The following is a 20,953-nucleotide window of genomic DNA, read 5'->3' as shown; positions in this document are numbered from 1 at the left end:
GTTTTTTTCGGCACGTCGTTGTGTTTTACGTCACCGCGTTCTGACACGATCGGTTATTTAACCGATGGTGTGTAAGCGCGACGAACCATCAGTCAGCTTCATCGGTTAACCGATGACAACGGTCCTTCAGACCGTTCCCATCGGATGGACTGATTGTGTGTACGAGGCTTAAGTATCACTTTAACAACCGATGACTCATCTGCTGTCAGCGGGTTCTCCACTGATAACTGAATGTAAAAGAAATTTGCTGGCAATGAGAAATTCTAAAAATGAAACAACGTGCCCCCCGAATCCATACCAGGCTCTTTCCGGTCTAGTATGGAATTTAAGGGTAACAACGCCAAAATAATAGTTAAAAAAAAACGGCGTGGGGTCCACCCCCAAATCCAACTATATCCAGTGTAGATCCAGCGTAAATTACAATGAGTTCTGCCACCGCCGCCAACTCGGAAAAAAAAAACACAGGTCGGCACCGGTTGTTGGCTCCCACCGTCTCCCAGCTCCACTGTCTGTCAGTCCTTAAATAGCTAAGGGGCTTCCTTGCAGCATCATCAATGCATGCTGGGTCGATGACATCACCCGGTTACATCATCGGGTGGCCCCACACCTTAATTATTTAAGAACTGTTAGGCGACGGAGCTAGCAGATGAATGAAATCAGCAACGGGTGCGGACCTGTTTTGTTTTGTTTTTTCTCAGTTGGTGACAGAGTTTATTGTGATTGTCACTGCATTTACTTTGGAGAAACTTTATTTTTGTGTTTTATTTTTTTTAATAAAGAAATTGTCAAAAACTTTCTGTGCTTTATTTCTTTTTGACACTTTTTTTGTAAACAAGTAGGGGTATAATGTACACTATACTCATTCACATGTATCTGGGGGGCTCCTGGGTTGTGGGGAAGATGCCCTTGTCCCCCTTTCCTGGCCTGCCAGGCTGCATGCTCGGTTAAGGGTCTGGTATTGACTTTAGGGTGGACCTACACACCTTTTTTTTATTTTATTTTTGGGATTCCCCTTAAAACCCATACTAGGCCCTTAGGGCCTAGCATTCTCAACTGAATCTCACCGAAGTACTCAGAAAACGTACAGGGCTCTTTTTAAATTTGCAGTGAATTCTCACTGCTGCTGCACCACAGATATGTGAACCGGCTCCATAGAAAGTTTGGTTCACATTTCATGTGAATAGGATGCGGTTTAAAACGCATTAACTTTGCATATATGTGAACAAAGCTTAATAGGGCCAACTAGTGCAGGCATTTGCTCCCACCGAAGAAAAGTTGACAAGACACATCTAAAATAATAGCACGTCAAACAATTCATATTTGCAGAAACATTACTTACAATATATATTATATAAGCCTGCATCTTTGTAAAGCTCAGTATAAGCAATCTTCCAACATTTTATGTCTGTGTTTCCCCCCCCAGGATTCTGTTGTAAGAAACATAGCTGCTCAGATGCCAACACATCAAACACCCAGATATGACAATGTTTCCACTTCTCCCATTGAGCCAACTGTTAAAGAAATAAATTACGTTAAGGAAAAAGTGAAGAAAGACACTGACGTGTCAACTGATTCTGTTTCCAAAGAAAGTACGGACCCTGGATACCATAGTTCAAATGAAATAAAATCAAGCGAAAGAGATTATCAGTCCAACAGCAGCAGTTATTTCCATACAGATAGTAGTGCGAGTGGTAATAATTCTAGAGACACTTCATTGCTAGAGAAAGACGAGGACATCTCTAAGCATGCACCAGAACCACCTAAGCCATTAACGAATTCCTTTGGATATGATAAGCCCCATTTTCCTAAAGAATTGGTCTGAGACTGCTACTAAATACCTTAGCACTTCTAAGCACTTCCTTCTATCAGCTGTCTATATTGTGCCACATTTAGACCTATGACCCTTGCTGGTGTGATCCAATGGCAGTGTACTACAGCAGTACAGATAGATGTTTTTACTGAAGAGAGTGAATTATTGTATGAAAAGACTCTTATCTCTTCTCTTGCCTCTAAAGCATTACAGAGTTCTGAGAGGACCAAGCAAAAGTATTTACAGAGAAATCAAAACTCTGGGGTAATATACATCTCTCCTTAAATTTAGGACGATATCATTGCACTTATGAGCGAGTGAGTGAGTGTTGAAGAAAGTTTTGCATTTTAAGCATATTGCAGATAACACTGGTTTTAACACATGCTTCTGTATTTATTTTTTTATGTCATATAATGATAAAATCAATTGATTTGTGCAAATTGAGATCGGGCTACATTGTGTATAGTTTATGGGGGTAATCCACAAAAGGTATACGCCGGCGTATCTACTGATACGCCGTCGTATCCCTGTTTCTATCTATGGAACTGATCCACAGAATCAGTTTACCATAGATAGGCAGAAGATCCGACACGTGTAATTGAATTACACTGTCGGATCTTAAGGATGCAATTCTAGGCCGGCCGCTAGGTGGCGAGGCCATTGCGGCCGGCCTAGAATATGCAAATGAACACTTACGGCGATCCACGAACGTTCCGACGGGCCCGTCGCTCTAAATCTACGTCGTTTACGTCGAGTTACGCCGCGTAAAACTAGGGCTGAGCCCTAGTTCTCTTAAGCCATGTTAAGTATGGCCGTCGTTCCCGCGTCGAAATTTAAATTCTATGTCGTTTGCGTAAGACGTTCGTGAATGGCGCTGGACACCATTTACGTTAACGTCTAAGCAAATGACGTCGGAGCGACGTCAGTTAGCGCAATGCACGTCGGGTAAGTTACCCGACGGAGCATGCGCAGTACGTCCGGCGCAGGAGCACGCCTAATTTAAATGGGACTCGCCCCATTAGATTCGGCACGCCTTGCGCGGGACACATTTAAGTTACACCGCCGCAAATTTCAAGGTAAGTGCTTTGTGGATCGGGCACTTGGGGAGAAATTTTGCGGCGGTGTAACTTAAATCGGAAGATTTAAGTTGCGCCCGATATTTGTGGATTTGGCCCTATGTTCACAACTTTTAGACAGTACTATTTTAATTTTAATTTTTTTGAGTAGGGGAAAAAAGCATGGCCAAAAACAAGCACGAGCGCACACACACACACACACATACAGTCTGAGATTTGCTTCCTAGGATACGTTGCATAGATGGTTGTAAGCCCAAGACGAGAGTGCTGAAGGAGTGTAGGCCCCCTGCTATGCTTTTTCCATCTCCTATGTGCTTCAGCATCTGGTGGGTGTTACAGGAAGGGGACCACTGTCCAGTGCAAATGAATGTTCATCTCTTTGCATCTCACAGGACTAAAGGAATTGTGTAAGGTGGTGTTATCCTCTACTGTGGGAGAATTTTCTGGTATCAGTTAGGCCCCATTCACACGAGGCGGACTCCGTCGCTAAGGAGTCCGCCTGCTCCCGCCAGCTCAGCGGGAGATCAGTCTGCAGATCTCCGCTGAGCTGGCAGATGACAAGCTCTTCTCTGCTCACTGAGCAGGGAGGGGCTTGTGCAGCGCCGCTGATTCCTATGGAGCGATCTGATGAAAACGGACATCTCACCCATCCGATCCGCCATTGATGGATATGGACGTATCGCCATACGTCTGATTTTGGCGGATCGGGTCGGATGTCATCGGACATGTCTCCGCTGACATCCGACGCTCCATAGGACTACATGGATCGGCCGTTCAGGTCTGCCGTCAAAACTGACAGGTGGACCTGAACGGTCCGTCCGTGTGAATGGGACCTAACACTATTTCTAATAACGGCAAGTGTTTAGCTCTGCCAGGTCATTATTTTATCAGTGATTTGCAGTTGATTCCTGTGGTAGACCTACCATGCCTTCTCCCACTTGGTCAATATTCACATGTTTGTCTAATGTTTTTGTTTAGTAAAACATCATAATGATTTTGGAACACGAGGGGATCCGTTTCCAGCGGAGATTCCTCCTCCGGATTTGGATCCGATGGCTTGTACACACCATCGGATCAAAATCCGCGCGGAATTCATCCGCGGTGACGTGTCGCGCCGTCGCCGCGACGCTGGAAGGTAAGTACTTCCACGCATGCGTCGAATCATTACGAAGCATGCGAGGGAGGGGAGCGGACGGATTGATCCGGTGAGTCTGTACAGACCACCGGATCAATCCGCTGGACCCGATTCAAGCGGATAGATTTCTTAGCATGCTAAGAAATTTATATCCGCTTGAAATCGGACGGCCCGAGGAATCTCCGCGGATAAATATCCGCTAGGCCGTACAGACGAGCGGATTTGTCCGCTGGAACTGATCCGCGGATCAATCCCAGCTGATAGATCCGGTCGTGTGTACGAGGCCTTATTGGATTACATGTTCAAAAGTGTTTTTGCCTGTATAAAAACTCAGGCCCAGATTCTCAAAGGGCTTACGACGGCGCAACGCAATGTACGCCGTCGTAAGTCCTAATCTGGGCCGTCGTATCTATGTGACTGATTCTTAGAATCAGTTACGCATAGATATCCATTAGATCTGACAGGCGTAAGGCTCTTACGCCGTCAGATCTTTTTTTTTGTTGCTAGGTGTCGCCTCCGTCGTTTTCCCCGTCGAGTATGCAAATTAGCAAAATACGCGAATTCCCGAACGTACGCGCGGTCGACGCAGTAAAGTTACAACGTTTACGTTAGATTTGCGACGCGTAAAGTTGCCCCTGCTATATGAGGGGCAACCAATGTTAAGTATGGCCGTCGTTCCCGTGTCGAAATTTTTAAATTTATGTCGTTTGCATAAGTCTTCCGTGAATGGGGCTGGACGCCATTTACGTTCACGTCCTTGCGACGTCATTTGGACGGCGCATGCGCAGTACGTTCGGCGTGGGAACACGCCTAATTTAAAAGTTCTTTGTGAATAAAGCACTTGCCTGTAAAACTTGCGGCGGCGTAACGTAAACCAGATACGTTACGCCCGCACAGTTTTACGCCCATGTACGAGAATCTGGGCCTCAGTTCTTACCTTTTCTTATAAGCACTTAGGGCCAGATTCACAGTCCGGTGGCGCAGCGTAACGTAACCCGTTTACGTTACACCGCCGCAAATTTTCCGATTTAGTGCCCGATCCACAAAGCACTTACCTGGAAATTTGCGGCGGTGTATCGTAAACAGGTCCGGCGCAAGGCGGCCCAATTCAAATGGGGCGGGTACCATTTAAATTAGGCGTGCTCCCGCGCCGGACGTACTGCGCATGCTCCCGTCGCAAATTTCCCGACCTGCTTTGCGCAAAATTACGACGCGCCGACGTTTTGTGAATCGCGACGTGAAAAAAAGACTTGCGCCGGGAAAAATAAAAAATTTAAAAAAAATTCAAAAGCGACGCGGGAAAGACGGGCATACTTTAACATGGTGGAGTACTTTTACACAATGTTAAAGGTGCCCTATCTTTGCGACGGAAATCTAACACTCGCGACGACGTAACGACAGGAAAAATCTTCGTGGATCGCCGTAACTCCTAATTTGCATACCCGACGCTGTATTACGACGCAAACTCCCCCCAGCGGCGGCCGCGGTATTGCATCCTAAGATCCGACAGTGTAAAACAATTACACCTGTCGGATCTTCTGGCTATCTATGCGTAACTGATTCTATGAATCAGTCGCATAGATAGAACAACAGATACAACGGCGTATCAGGAGATACGCCGTCGTATCTGCTCTGTGAATCTGGCCCTTATTGTATTATTGTTGGAGCAGTGGAAAGTAAAGGTCTCTGTCCATTGTCCAAAGAGCCAAGTGGTTTATTCCTCTTGCACACCATACTAGAATCAACCATGTGATTAAAAGGGTGCTGCAACAAATCCCGACTGGTGTACATGAATGCTATATGTCGCCAATCTTTTATGAAGCAGTCTAATGTTATTTTTGTTTTATAGTTAGGTGTTATAAATTCAGAAATGTAAAAGAAAGATACAGTTAAAGATGAGCCGTTCTCGTAATATCTGAGAAATTGTAGATTTTTTTATATCGGCATGTGTGTGTGTGCATTTATGTATCAATATATATATTAATGTAAATATATGAAACAGACAAAATAAATGTGGCACTTGCAGTTCTTTGCTGGTTAAAAAAATAAATAAAAAATCACTGGTATGTTATTAGAACCAACATTTCTTTGCAGCCACCATTCTCAAAGTTACATTAAAAAGTCAATAAGTCGTATAAATATCATCATATGTAAAACCCAACCCCACCTTTTAATTGTGACAGTAAAAACCATAGATTTTGTTACATACAGAGGCAACAGTGGCTATACTTTTGTATGATGTAGCTAAAAGCACTGTGCTCTCCATTGAAAAGCAATGTAAATAACATGTATGCTATAGTTAAACAGCAAATTACAGAAGGGGGAGTCAAAGGAGGATATACAAATGATATCCAAGCAGATATTTATTGGAGATGAAAGTTGCAGTTTGGGTATAGGAGAAAAATGCACTAATGGTTAGAGAAAGTGAGCTACTTGACAGTGACAATAGAGACATTTATATCTATTAACCCCTCCCCAACGACAGTACGCATTTATGCGGCCTCAATGGACTTGGCTTTTTTCCATGGCGACACATATATGCGTATCTGTCTTTGTGCTGGGAGTGCGCCGTACTAATGATCAAGACCCGTAACTCCCGGTTCCGGGTCACCTGATCGCTGTGATAGCCTCTGGTTGGCTATTACAGTAAACAATAAAAGCAGTGATCTGTCACTGTGAAGCTCACCCCTGTGTTTTCTCTCGCTCTGAATGGAAGGGAGAGATACATTGTATCTCCCTCTCCTTGCAAAGAGAAAAATAAACATAACTGCATGTAAAAAAGTGAGTACACCCCTCAAATTTTTGTAAATATTTTATTATATCTTTTCATGTGACAACACTGAAGAAATGACACTTTGGTACAATGTAAAGTAGTGAGTGTGCAGCTTAATATTTTGTGTGTCCGCCATTATTTTCCATCACTGCCTTAACCCTCTTGGGCATTTAGTTCACCAGAGCTTCACAGGTTGCCACTGGAGTCCTCTTCCACTCCTCCATGATGACATCACAGAGCTGGTGGATTTTAGAGGCCTTGCGATCCTCCACCATCTGTTTGAGGATGCCCCACAGATGCTCAATAGGGTTTAGGTCTGGTGATCATGCTTGGCCAGTTCATCATCTTTACCCTCAGCTTCTTTAGCAAAGCAGTGGTAGTTTTGGAGGTGTGTATGGGGTATGTCACAGTACATGTTGGCATTTATGGTTCCCTCGATGAACTGTAGCTCCCCAGTGCCGGCAGCACTCATGCAGCCCCAGACCATGACACTCCCACCACCATGCTTGACTGTAGGCAAGACACACTTGTCTTTGTACTCCTCACCTGGTTGCTGCCACACACGCTTGACACCATCCAAACCAAATAAGTTTATCTTGGTCACATCAGACCACAGGACTTGGTTCCAGTAATCCATGTCCTTAGTCTGCTTGTCTTCAGCAAACTGTTTACGGACTTTCTTGTGCATCATCTTTAGAAGAGGCTTCCTTCTGGAAGGACAGTAATGCAGACCAATTCGATGCAGTGTGCAGCGTATGGTCTGAGCACTAACAGGCTGTAGGTTCTTTGGTAGTAGGTTATGGTAGAAGCAAGAAATATATACAACATTTTTTTTATTTTTTTACTATTTTGTGCCAGTTTTACTTTAATAATAAAAAAAAAATAATCAAGAGATATCCATTACCATTTACCACTAAATAAAAGCCTAGTATGTCCTAAAAATGATTTTGCAAAATTGTGCTTGGGCATAAACATATTTGTTTTACTCTTAGATGGGAGTGGGTGAAAGCGGAGTTCCGGCCACAATTTCACTTTTTAAATATAAATACCCCTGTAATACACAAGCTTAATGTATTCTAGTAAAGTTAGTCTGTAAACTAAGGTCCGTTTTGTTAGGTTGTTACAGCATTTAGACACTTTATAAAATAGAAATTGACTGGGGCCATCTTAAGAGTGGGCATCATGAAGCCAGACTGTATGACTTCCTGGATTTCAGCCTTGCAGATGCACAAGCAGTGTCAGATCAGGTTTCAGCACCTGTGCTGTCCAAGTCACATGATTCTTTGAGACTGGGGAGTGCACAGACTCCTGGAAAGTTACACCCACTACATTCCCAGGAGTCTGTGCGGTGCATTAAGCACCTAGGTGCAGGAAGTGGGAAGATTAACTATTCTGCCTAGCAACAACACTTTGAAGGCATCTAAAAAAAAAAATTGTTTTCGTAAAGGACTAATGACATTTTTTTAAAACTACTGATGTAATGTTATATTTATGGGTGGAACTCCACTTTAATATCAGTTTGCAATGTTTCTTTATAAAACAATATCTAAAATGAATTATTCTGAATTTGCTGTTTAACGGAGAAGAGTATTACCAACTAGAGTGGCTCTTGCCTTGATGCGCAATTATGTACAGCATACCTGCACATTATGGAAGATGTCTGTTCTAGTCTACTCTTCTCCATTGCTGACAGGTCAATGATTACTGTCAACACATTCCCTCCTTGCCTCCTCTGCATCTTCTTCAGTCCAGCATCTTCTCTCTAAAGCCTCGTACACATGATAGGTTAACCAGAGGACAACGGTCTGAAGGACTGTTTTTATCGGCCCCATAGGTTATTTAACCATAGGTTAAAAAAAAGCCAACTTGCTTTAAAATTAACCTATGGATTGGTAACCGTTAGGTCAAAACCGATCGTTAGTAGGCACGACCATCGGTTAAAAAACCCACGCATGCTCAGAATCAAGTCGACGCATGCTTGGAAGATTGAACTTCGTTATTTTCAGCACGACGTTGTGTTTTTTACGTCACCGCGTTCTGACACAATCGGTTATTTAACCTATGGTGTGTAGGCGTGACGGAGCATCAGTCAGCTTCATCGGTTAACCTATGACAACGGTCCTTCAGACCGTTGTCCTCTGGTTAACCTATCGTGTGTACGAGGCTTAACCATTGGGAGGCCAATCATAATACTACCTCATAACATACATGCTGGTGTATGTTATTGTGCTCACTTTTTTTTTTTTTTTTGCCTCAGAGAACTCTGTCAGAAGACTTAATCAATTTTGCGTTCATTCACAGTCTCCATCCTAGTTCACATCATAGTTGTAAATGCTTCATAAATTTATTATTACATATATATATTTAGATATAGTGAGCCTATTTCGGCCCAGAATAAATATACAAAAAATACATTCATTTACAATTATTAAGAAAAAACCCTGCCCTAACCCACCCTCTAGCCACTCCCCCCACCAACCAACCCTCCTCTCTTCGAATATCCATCTCATGTTGTGTCTCCCTTTGCCTATTGCACCATAACATCCTGTCTACAAATCTCGGTGAAAGCTTATATTTAACCCAATCCTGCCATTTCAGTTTAAATCCCCCTTCTCCTTCCTCCCCCCGTAAACCTGAGCTGTTCAGTGTAATAAATGAGGATCTGGTACATACTGATCAGGTGGGTTTTGTCCCTGGTAGGGATAACAGCATCAGAACGCTCCTACTGATACAGAAAATAAAAGATAGTAAGTCCCCAGGTCTACTTCTGTCAATAGACGCCGAAAAAGCGTTTAACAGTAGACTGGGGATTTCTTCAGGATACATTAGCGTTTATTGGGGTGGGACCTAAGATGCGGGGATGGATAAAGGCTCTACAATCACCCAACCACTAGAGTTAAGGTAAACGGGAAGGTATCAGGGCCATTTGAGATGTTTAACGGGACCCGACAGGAGTACCCCTTGTCCCCTTTATTGTTTATCTTATCTCTAGAACCATTGCTGGCCGGGATTAGAAATAACCCTGATATTAGGGGGGATTCAGACAGACGACGGGGAACACAAACTTGCGGTGTATGCCGACGATATTCTGCTATACATAATGAACCCAACCATATCTCTTCCTAACTTACTAAAAACTTTTAAATCCTATGGGGAGGTATCACATTTTAAATTTTTTAAAATGAATCCCTTAAAATCAGAAATAGCTAAGAAATACCTAATATTAGTACGAATGTACAGGATGAATGTAGATATAAACAAGACTTCCCTTTTATTTGGAGAGACACCGAGTGTAAAATATTTGGGAGTCAATATCACATCATCACCTGAGTTAATTTACCTACACAATTTTATCCCACTACTGAATTATATTAAAATGGATTTAAAGAAAATCACATCCAGACAAAGATCTATGTTAGGGAGAATAAATAGCTTCAAAATGTTAGCCCTCCCTAAGATACTATATAAAATACAAATGCTACCGATTGCACTCCCGGAAGCTCAGTGCGGCGGTCGGTAAGTGGTTGCGAGCAATCCAGGATGAGGGGGCGGCTATTCGATTCCAGCCACCCCCTCGCGATTGCTCCCAGCCAATGGGCGTCCTGCTCAGCCCCTTCCTGTGTTAAGTGTAAACACAGGAAGGGGAAGTGATGTCCTCTCTCCTCGTGTGGGTCTTTTTCGTCTGGATCCAGAGGAGAGAGGACATCTGTAACGTGAGTTGCACCAAACACCACACTGACACGTTACACATAGGCACACAACTCCCCCCCCCCCCAGTCACCGCTGATCACCCCCCCCAGCCAACTGTCACAGTGTCACTATTGCAGTGATCATTTATTTTCTGATCACTGCAATTAGTGTCATTTGTGACAGAAAAAAGTGTTAGGGACATTAGCTTTAGGCCCCCTACCCCCCCCTAATAAAGGTTTAACCCCTTGATCACCACCCTAATTAACCCTTTCACCCCCTATTGCCAGTGTCACTAAGCGATCGGTTTTCTGATCGCTGTATTAGTGTCACTTTTGCCGCTAGGTAGCTAGTTACGCCGCGTAAAATTAGGGCTGAGCCCTAGTTCTAAGCCATGTTAAGTATGGCCGTCGTTCCCGCGTCGAAATTTAAAAAACAACGTCGTTTGCGTAAGTCGTCCGTGAATGGCGCTGGACGCCATTTACGTTAACGTCTAAACAAATGACGTCCGTGCGTCATTTAGCACAATGCACATCGGGTAATTTACCCGACGGAGCATGCGCAGTACGTTCGGCGCGGGAACGCGCCTAATTTAAATGGTGCCCGCCCCATTTGAATTAGGCGGACTTGCGCCGACTGGATTTACGTTACAGTTTTGAGAATCAGGCACTTACGCTGTAAACCTGCGGCGGTGTAACGTAAATGGGATACGTTACGCTGCCGTGGAGCAACGTAAATGTATCAGAATCTGGCCCTATATTCACAAGCACTTACGCACATTGATAATGGTTATGCATAGGTCAAATTAGGATTGCTCACAGCAGTTCCTTTTTGATATTCGATTTAATCACTTATATGTGTTTTCTATGCTGATTCACTTAATTACCTATAGTGATCATCACCTGTTACTACAGCCTATAACTGGTGTTAACACATTGCAGCTACCACACTTATTCATAGTATGTGTGGTCCAGTATTGGAAGAATATTGCTGCCTATGGTCTGTAATCACTTTGTCACTTGATCCATAATAGACCCGTCATACAGGTGGTTCTTTTTTTCTAGTCTCTAGACCTGACTGTGCTATTCAATCGGCCTTTGCATCAGCTATGCCAGGCCAGCCCATGCCCAGTGAGCCTCCTACCTTTTTCTTGTTCTGCAACCTCGCCTCATCCTAGTACTATTACGTCCATTCAAACCTGTCTAAGGGGCTCAATCCATCCTTTAGATAGGTTGCCTCATTAGGCCAAGTGGGGTTTTCTACCTTGTTTTCAGGGCTCTCTGCATTCTGCTGGTTTTTCTGCTATCCAGCTTGACTCCTGTGTCATGTCACCTTCTAACCAACCTGACCTCAGGGTTCCTCTGACCTCTGCCCAGTCTGATGGTCCTGTGCTAGATGCCCAGTTCATCTTTAAGGGTCTGGGGAATCCTCAGATTCCTGTTGATCCTCTCATGCCCTTACTTATTCCTAAAAGGCCTTTAGTCCTCAGTAAATCCTCTTGTCTTCTCCCTACTTCGGTTCTGGTCAATGAGGATAATCTAAAGTATGAGGTAACTCAAGTTCTGGATTCTCGTCTCTGTAGAGGCATTCTTCAGTACCTTGTGCTTTGGAAAGGGTTTGGTCCTAAAGAGGCATCTTGGATTTCTGCATCTGAGGTCTTTGCGCCCCATTTGTTGAGGAGGTTTCGTCTGGGATTCCCCTTTAGGCCTGGGTCCAGGCTGGAGAGAGGGAGGGCCATAAAAGGGAGGGTACTGTTATGGATATGCAATAAAGTCTGGCAGCTTACCTGATCTTCATGTGTTCATTAGAGGCCTGACCCTCCTTCTGACTGTCTTTTATCACCTTCCTCCCTGTATTGCTCCACCCTAGGCAATCCCAGGAAGCCTATATAAACCACTGCACTTCTAGTCTGCTTTGCTGTTCAACCGTGTTGTTAGCTTTAGTTCCTGTCTGCAGTGTGCTACGATTATCTTCCTGTGTACCGTTTTTGGCTCGTCCCTGACTTCTCCTGTTTGCCTGTGATCCTGATCTTTTGCCTGTCTATCGATTACCCTTGTCTGCCTGTTGCCCTGACCTCGGCTTACCCATCACTACTGCTTGTCCGACTTGCTGCTTCCCCTCTCTCCCTGCGGAACGTGACCTAGGGGATCCCAGGGGTCGCGACCTGGATCCAGCTGCGGCGAAGGCCATCCTTACCACTAGAGGCTCTGGTGAACACAAAGCTGGGTCTTAGACTCCGCGCCCTGGGCGATCTTGGGTTCACGCCTCCTCTCCAATCTCAGCAGTCGGCCATAGGGTTCACTGCCCTGTGGTGCATCCCTGACCCCAACGGGGTGCACTTGTCACCTGGCCGCACTTGTCACCTGGCCACAGGTGACCTGACAGTTTGGGTTCGAAGGCAGAATTCACTCTGCTATTATGGCACTTTACACAACTCCGTCAGGCCCAGGTGTACATTTCGGGAATGCTTTCCACACCATTCAATATATCTAATGGGACCTGTCAGGGGTGCCCGCTCTCCCTGCTTATATTTACCTTACTTATGGAGCCCTTGGCTATGCATATTTGTTCCAACCCTCGGAACAGTGGTTTTAGAACCAAAGACTCGACTCACACCATTAGTTTGTTTGCGGACGATATCATCCTAATGCTCACTAATGTGAAATCTTCCCTGGCTTTGGTCCAACAGTCATTGCAGTTGTTTGCATCAGTGTCCTTTTACAAGGTTAATGACACAAAATCGTTTATTTTAGGATTGGGTATTTGTGATAAAACTAAACAAACCATGGACGAAAAGTTTCCATATGTATGGAAGGAAGAAGGTATTTCATACCTAGGTATAACCCTCACCCCTAGAACTTCCGATTTACACCCCTCTACTACAGTCACTTCCCTCCAAGCTGAATAAATTGGCAAAGTTTGAATTATCCTGATCGGGACGACTGGCCGCTTTTAAGATGCAGATTCTTCCGCAACTAATATACCTTTTCAGAACCTGTTCCCACCTTCTTTTTCTCCTCAGCACAATCAGAAGTATCTTCGAAAAATTCCGTTAAAAGCCCTTTTAATTCATCTCATAAAAAATCAATTAGAGCTGAATCTTTTTTCGAACGAGGTAACCTCCTCTCACTTGACTCATTTCTTCTTAATCACCCTGACGGTGATATCTCCTCAAATGACTATGAACTAATAAATCGCTTCTTATGTAAACTTAATTTGCGTTCAGATTGGTATAGGCACAAAACCCCTTTAGACATTTTATGCCTCAAAACTACCCCTCAACGACATTTGATTTCTTCAATTTATGCAATTTTTTTCTCAACATATGACCTCAAAAACGACGTAATAAATCAAAAATGGGAAAAAGACCTTGATATCTCTCTCTCTCCCAAGAGGAATGGGAACATGTTTTCCACCATATCCAAAAAGGCTCATTGAATGCATTGACTCAGGAGAACGGCTTTAAATTGTACTCTAGATGGTATAGAACCCCTTTCATTATTCACAAATATAATCCAAGTATTTCTCCTTTATGCTGGCGTTGTAATACTGCTCAAGGCACACTCCTTCACATATGGTGGGATTGTGATCTCATTAGACCCTTCTGGAAAGAAATCCACCATTTAATGTCTCTTTTTTTTTTTTTTAATTGACAATTTTTATTGGGTGTCAACATACACCATTCAATGGTTTAAAACATAAACAAAAGAACAAAACAATACAAAAGTAAAAGGGAATTAGTAGTCACCATCAGCTCTGGAATGGGCACGGAGGTCTACAAATTATAAAATTAACACACAAACCACAGACAGGAATCAACAAGGGAAAGCACTGCGTATCAGACAGAGGTAGCGCTAAAGTAATTATAGCGCAGGCTTCTCTCACAAAACAGACCATTAGTAAGGTCCGCGATTTACGTTTGTGTGTCCCGCTATTCCAAAGAGAAGGAAGAGAGAAAAAAAAGGGGGGGGAAGAGAAGAGCAAAAGAAAAGTAATAAGAGAAAGAAAGAAAGAAAGAGAGGAAAGAAGGGGGGAAAGGATAAGGGCAAGGGAAGGGCATAAGAAAGTCCCAAGCAGAAGGGCGCGTCCCTCCCGGGCTCCAAGCGATCATGTTGTACAGAACGGGGGGGGGGGGTCTTGTGAGGTCAAGGGGGGTCTATTCGCTGGTGCCACGGTTCCCACGTTGCTGAATGTCGGTCCGCCAGCCTAGCCGTCATGGACTCCATGACCTCCACATCCTTAAATCTGTAATAAAGATCAGATAGAGATGGGGGGTTTCGTTGTTTCCAGTAGAGGGCTACTAGACATCTGGCTGCTGTTAAAATTTGTGTGGCCAACTTTTTAGCTAGTGTGGATAGTTTAGGAGGGGGAGGCCCAGTAAAAAGAACTTAGGGGAGAGAGGGATATCTACCTCGAATAGCCGGTGAAGCAGCCCCCGGACCGAGTGCCAATGGGGTTGGAGGAGTGGACAGCTCCAGTAAACATGGAGTAGTGTGGCCCGGTCCTGGAGACATCTCCAGCAGCGATCCGAGGCCGACGAAAAGATAGCATGCAGACGTGACGGAGTCAGGTACCAGTGGAAAAGTACCTTATACGAGTACACATAGAACTCTTGGCTGCCCAAGGCCATATGGTAGCCCATTGTTCAGGGGTTAGCTCCTCTCCAATGTGTTCCTCCCATTTACGCACCCAATGGGTCTGAGGGCTGCACGCCTGCGCACTACCTCTAGTGCGTCTGGGGTTGGACGGAGGACCACGCCAGCGTCGCGATCATGTGACGTGGTCCGGGATTTCACACATAAACAGCTCTTGGAGCTCCACTGTGTGAGACTGCACGGACGCTCCCCCTGGGATCATGCGGTATTCAAACGTTTCATCGGTAAGTTCTCCTTTTAAAGTCTGCTGACACCCATACCCTTCCGGCTTTAGATCATAAAAAATGGTAGCTTAGTCTCCATCTTAATCTTCTTCACAGCCGGATGTACCTGTCTAGTGTTTCCATACCTATCAGTGTACCATTCTACCCTACCATCGTTACTGATCTAACCGCTTACATCAGCCCCAGCCCATATACTTTGCAACAGCATTGTTGGTAAGAACCCCCTTGAAATTGATATCCTTATTTTGTGCGACACTTGGATTGGGTCAACACTTCCTCCTTTCATTCACCATGGCACTCCTTATCTAATTCCCATTCACCTCCCTGCACTCCACTCCCTTTTTTCCCCATGTTCACTATATTAATATTCCCTGCATTTTTTCTGCACTTCTTTTGTATATTTATTATTTCTCTCTCTCTCTGTTTCCTGTTTTCCCTCCCCCCCCCCCCCCCCCTTCCCCTTCCTCTTCCCTGATGTCTTTTGCTTTCCTTCACTCCATTCTCTTCCTCCCTCCCATACCTTCCTTTCCCTTCCCCTCCGCCCCCTCCCCCTTTCTTCATTTTTCCTTCCTTTTTTCCCCTTCTTTTTTCCTTTTCCTCCTTTTCTTTCCCCCCTCCCCCCTACTATATTCAAATCCTACTTATTCCAAGGTTTCAGCTATTGCTGCTTCCCTTTTCTTTTTCTATGATTCTTCATTTCCCTTCCCCCCTTCCCATATCCCCCCCCTTTTCCCTTTTCTCTTTTCTCTTTTATTCCCTTTTCCTTTTTGTTTTTTCTTTTTTCCCTCACCCCCCCCCCCCCCCCCCCCCTTTTTCTTTCCTTTCCCATATTTTATTTGATTTTAAACTTCCCTCTTCTTAACCCTTGTTTTTGTTCCCCTCTTTCCCCCCTCCCCCTCTCCCCCTCCCCAACCCTCCCCTTTTCTCCCATTGTTCTCATTCTTTGGTTCTCCCCCCTATCCTCCCCTCTAACATTCAATTTTCTTTCTCCCCCCAGTCTTATTTTGCTCTTTCCTTCCTCCCCCATTCCTCACTCCTCCCCCAGCTTCACCACCCTATCCTTATTCATGTTTTCACTGGGTGGCCCTCCCCCACTTACCCACCATTACCTAATATCATTATTAAGGTTCTTGTTTACCTTACCAGAGCCTGTCTTTATTATCCCCCTTGTGTACCACGGGGGGACTATCGTGCCCATGGCTCGTTCACTTGGACCAGTTTAGGTGAGCAATTTGCTTTTTGACTCCTCTAGATAACGTACTGTTTTTTGAAAATCTTGTGGCTATATACTATATTTACATTGTGCTTGGTGTTTACTGTACATTTTGTATATATCTCCTAGACTCTCCTGAAGAAGCGGTACAAACGCAAAACCGGTCGAGAAATTGTCTGGCTGGCTCCACGTATTAGACCTAGATGGTTTTGTTATCTTTACATTACCTTATCTGATTTGTGGGGCTTGTTCCTAATGTTTTTATGTCTTTTTATATTTGTATTTTTTGTATGTAAATAAATCTTGTTTTATACCTATTCATGGTTTCCTATCAGTGCCTCGAAAGTCTCAACCAACACCCCCTTTTTTTGACCTAAGAGTATTTATGCTGACGGGTCCCAAGCAACCGCTAGCTTGTATTCAAATTGGTCTCATCCCTTATAGTTTAGGGTTGTAAAGAAAAGCTGTGACCAAAGAGGCCTCAGATTGTAGGGGGGTGTTGTGATTCAGTTGTCTCCAAATAGTGCGTAAGAGGCTCATGGTATGTAGCAGGGCGGTGGAGGGGACATCTGCATTAGTGTTCCACAATAAATTGTTTGGGTGGATGGGGGCTAGCCAAATTTTATCTATTTGAGACCCAGCGATTATAGGCCGGAAGGGTAACCCAGGAAGCTATAGCCCTTAGTTGTGCTGCATAATAGTAGCGCTGGAGGTGTGGAAAGGCCAGACCCCCGTCCTTTCGGGAGGCACACAGTATAGAGCATGCTAGTCGGTGCTGTTTATAATTCCACGCAAAGTCTAGGAGGTCGGTCTGGAGCCTCCCAAGCTGGGCGGACGGGATAGGCACCGGGAGGGTCATGAAGTGGTACAATAGTTTAGGTAGTACGTTCATCTTGACCGAGGCAATGCGTCCAAACCAAGACATCGGGTAATGTCTCCATTTGGCCAATAGGGATCGTATAGATGCAAACAGGGGTCTGAAGTTAGCATCATATAGAGAGTCATATTGGGGAGTAAGGAATACCCCCAAATATTTAATGGCATGGGACTTCCACGTGTATGAGAAGTTTTCCGATAGGCTGTGCACTTCCGCGGGGGGGGGAGATTAAGTGGGAGGGCTTCCGATTTAGCTGGATTAACCTTATATCCTGATAGGGACCCATATTCCTTAAAATGTTTGTGGAGTTTGGGGAGGGTGATATGCGGGCGTGTTAGGGTGAGGAGAACGTCATCCGCAAACAATTATATTTTAAATTTGCGTCCTCTGACCATTACGCCAGTGACGTTGGGATCTCGTCAGATCTGGGCCGCCAGGGGTTCGATACACAGGGCGAAGAGCAGTGGAGAAAGTGGACAGCCCTGCCTAGTCCCATTCGAAATAGGAAAGGAGGCAGAGGCCGCAAAAGGTGTTTTGATGGAGGAAGATGGAGTTGCATATAAATGCCTGATCGCCCGAAGGAACAGCCCCCGGAAGCCCAGATGTTCGAGGGTGGCAAACATAAAAGGCCAGCTGAGCCTGTCAAATGCTTTCTCAGCATCTAAGCTGAGCAAGAGCGCCTCGTCTTTTTGTCTGTTAATGATGTCAATTAAGTTGATGACTCTTCTGGTGTTGTCCCCCGCCTGGCGCCCAGGAACGAAGCCTACCTGATCCTTATGGATCAGGGAGGGGAGGATCTCATTCACTCCGAGGGATAATAATTTTGTGAAAATTTTCAGATCCGAATTTAATAAAGCTATGGGCCTGTAGTTCCCGCATAACGTATGATCTTTGTCGGTTTTGGGTATGAGCGTAAAGTGTGAGGACTGCATGTCCTGTGGAATTTCGTCATTGCCCATAAACCCATTGAACAAACGGACCATATGTGGGAGCAGGGTGGGTAGGAACACTTTATAATACTCATACGGAAGGCCATCAGGGCCCGGGGCCTTATTGTTCGGAAGAAGTTTCAGAGTCTCTGAAATCTCCTCGGCGGTGATTGGGGAATTAAGGGAGTGTAGAGCCCCCACCGGTAAAGTGGCCCCCCCGCTGGCTGCGAGGTAGATCCATACGCGGTCAGTGTAAGTCGCTTGGGTCGGTAAATGCGGTATAGAGGGATTGTTATAGAGGTCCGAGTAGTAGTCTCGGAGTAATTGGGCAATACGCTCGGGGTGGGAGTGAAGGGTGCCAGCTGGGTCACGTAGGGCGTGGGGAGCCGAGGCCTGAGTGTGTTCTCAAAGTTTACTCGCTAGAAGGGTATAGGCTTTGTTACCTTTATCATAGTATACCTGACGGAGCCTCTGAAGGGCCTTTTCAACCTTGCCTATGTCTATGCTTTTAAGAACTGCCCGGAGTCGTATAATTTCTCTTAAGAGACGGATCGAAGACAAAGTCAAAAGTCTGGATTCTAAGTCCCGTAGTCGCTGTGCTGTATGAAATTTTTCTTTTGGGCCGTAGAGACCGCTATACATTGGCCACGTATGACCGTTTTGTGTGCCTCCCAGAGGGTTCCCACAGAGATCTCCTGGGTATTGTTCTCTGCGAAATACAGCTTTAAAGGGTTTTCTAACTCTGACCTATGTGCGAGGTCCTTTAAGAGGAAGTCGTTGAGTCGCCAATGGCAGCGTCTGACCCTAGAGGGATCCAATTTAAGTTTCAAGAGGATCGGAGCATGGTCCGACCATGATATAGGCAGAATTTCTACATCAGTAATCACCCGCAGCGAGGGGGCATTAGCAAAAAAGTAATCTAGCCGTGCATGTGTGCGAAACGGGTGGGAGTAATGGGAGTATTGACGTTCAGTCGGATGTTCCACACGCCAGGCGTCAAACAGGGCAAACTTACAGGTGATCTGTCGGAATTGTTGGGATTGTCTAACAAGGCGTGGGGAGGGGATTTTCTTGTTAAGGGATGTCTTATCTAGAGTAGGGGAGAATGGGAGGTTGAAGTCCCCTCCTACTACTAAAAAGGAATGTGTGGTTCTAAATAGGCGGTTGTACACCTTGGTCACAAAAGACATCTGGTTCACATTTGGTGCATAAATATTGCAGAAAGTTATGTCAGAGTGTTGCCATCTGCCACTAAGGATCAGAAACCGTCCCTGGGGATCGGAGTTGGAGGAGGTGGGTGTAAATGGAGACCCTTTCTTTATCAAAATGGCCACCCCTGCTTTCTTTTTGGTATTGGCGGCCAAAAATCCCACGGGGAAGAATCGTGACGCAAACGCCAGAGTGCCCGTCTTATTAAAGTGTGTTTCTTGTACAAAGATGACCTCCGCTCCAGAGTCCCTGAAACTTCTCAGTGCTAGTTGCCGTCTAAAGTTTGAGTTAAGCCCATTAACATTATGTGAGTAAACCTGCACCATGTTGGGGTTGAGATGTAGACAAGAGACAGTGGAAGGACGTGCGCCAGTGTGTTATATACTTATCGAGCCCAGAGATCCAGGGAGACCAGACTGGAGACCAGAGACGCGTTTAATGTCTCTTATTACATCTTATACTCATGATTTCACAGCAGCACAATATATATTGCATCATTCCTCCCTGCCTCATTCAACATACAAGTAATCGATTGTATTGCACCTCATCAATGCTGCTAAACTTTGTATAGCCAATAAGTGGACACAATCGTCACCCCCTGTTGTTTCTGACTGGTTAAATAAAGTAAGACACATAGCCGAAATGGAAGATCTAATTCAACAATCCAGGGACTCTCCTAAAACTTTTTATGACAAATAGGCTTGCTGGTTACATTTTAAAAAAATCGACTAAATTTCAACTGCTAATGAATGCATAAATATGACTTCATTCAAGTTTTCTCTTTTCCCTGTAACCCTTTTCTTAAAATCTTGATTTGGTTATATTCTAACTATCTTACACTCAATCTTTTATATTCTATCCCCTATCGTTCCCTTTATTCCTTTTCTTCCCCTTTTCTTATGTATTCCTTTAAATTTGTTCACCTTTGACTAATTGAACATTACATGACTTAACTTATAAACACATTTTGATCTCCCTTTTTGAGAATATTATTCATGAGTTGTATGTACAAAGATATGTATTTATGTATTTATTTAATATTCTGTATTTATTTTTCTGAAATTCCAATAAAAACATTTGAAACAAAAGTTTTAGCATGTATCATAGATTGTGTGACTCTTTGTTTGACTGACTCTATGCAGAGAGAGTTTGATTTCAATGCTTTTGCTACAGTTTGTTTAGCTGCCATGGTTATAAAAATAAGTAATTTGAATTGGCGGTGTGTTATGATATGTGTTTTTTTGTTCAGAAGTGCTAACGAGGGATCGGGTTTAAGGGTTATATTGAACATAGTAGAAAGAATTGTGAAGATTTCTGACCAAAAGGAGCTTACTATGGGACATTCCCACCATATATGTACATGTG

The 20,953-nt window shown here is 44.4% G+C and overlaps 1 protein-coding gene across 3 annotated transcripts in view; it reads left to right on the top strand.

Annotated features, from left to right (window-relative positions):
• Positions 1 to 20,676, top strand: part of IFNGR1 (interferon gamma receptor 1) — an 89,742-nt gene extending 69,066 nt beyond the window's left edge. For 2 of the 3 annotated variants that reach the window (XM_040350511.1, XM_040350510.1), the window contains exon 7: positions 1,424 to 2,254. In XM_040350511.1, coding sequence (XP_040206445.1) covers positions 1,424 to 1,822 — 399 coding nt within the window. In that variant the 3' untranslated portion in view covers positions 1,823 to 2,254. Of the gene's footprint in view, positions 1 to 1,423; positions 2,255 to 16,702 lie in introns of those variants that run through there. The other variant, XM_040350512.1, reaches the window with a different exon arrangement.
• The last annotated feature ends 277 nt before the right edge of the window (positions 20,677 to 20,953 follow it).

The sequence above is a fragment of the Rana temporaria genome, chromosome 4, assembly GCF_905171775.1.
Source record: "Rana temporaria chromosome 4, aRanTem1.1, whole genome shotgun sequence".
NCBI classification, from domain to species: Eukaryota; Metazoa; Chordata; class Amphibia; order Anura; family Ranidae; genus Rana; species Rana temporaria.
The sequence above is the reverse complement of the archived record's forward strand: the minus strand, read 5'-3'. Positions and strand labels throughout refer to the sequence as shown.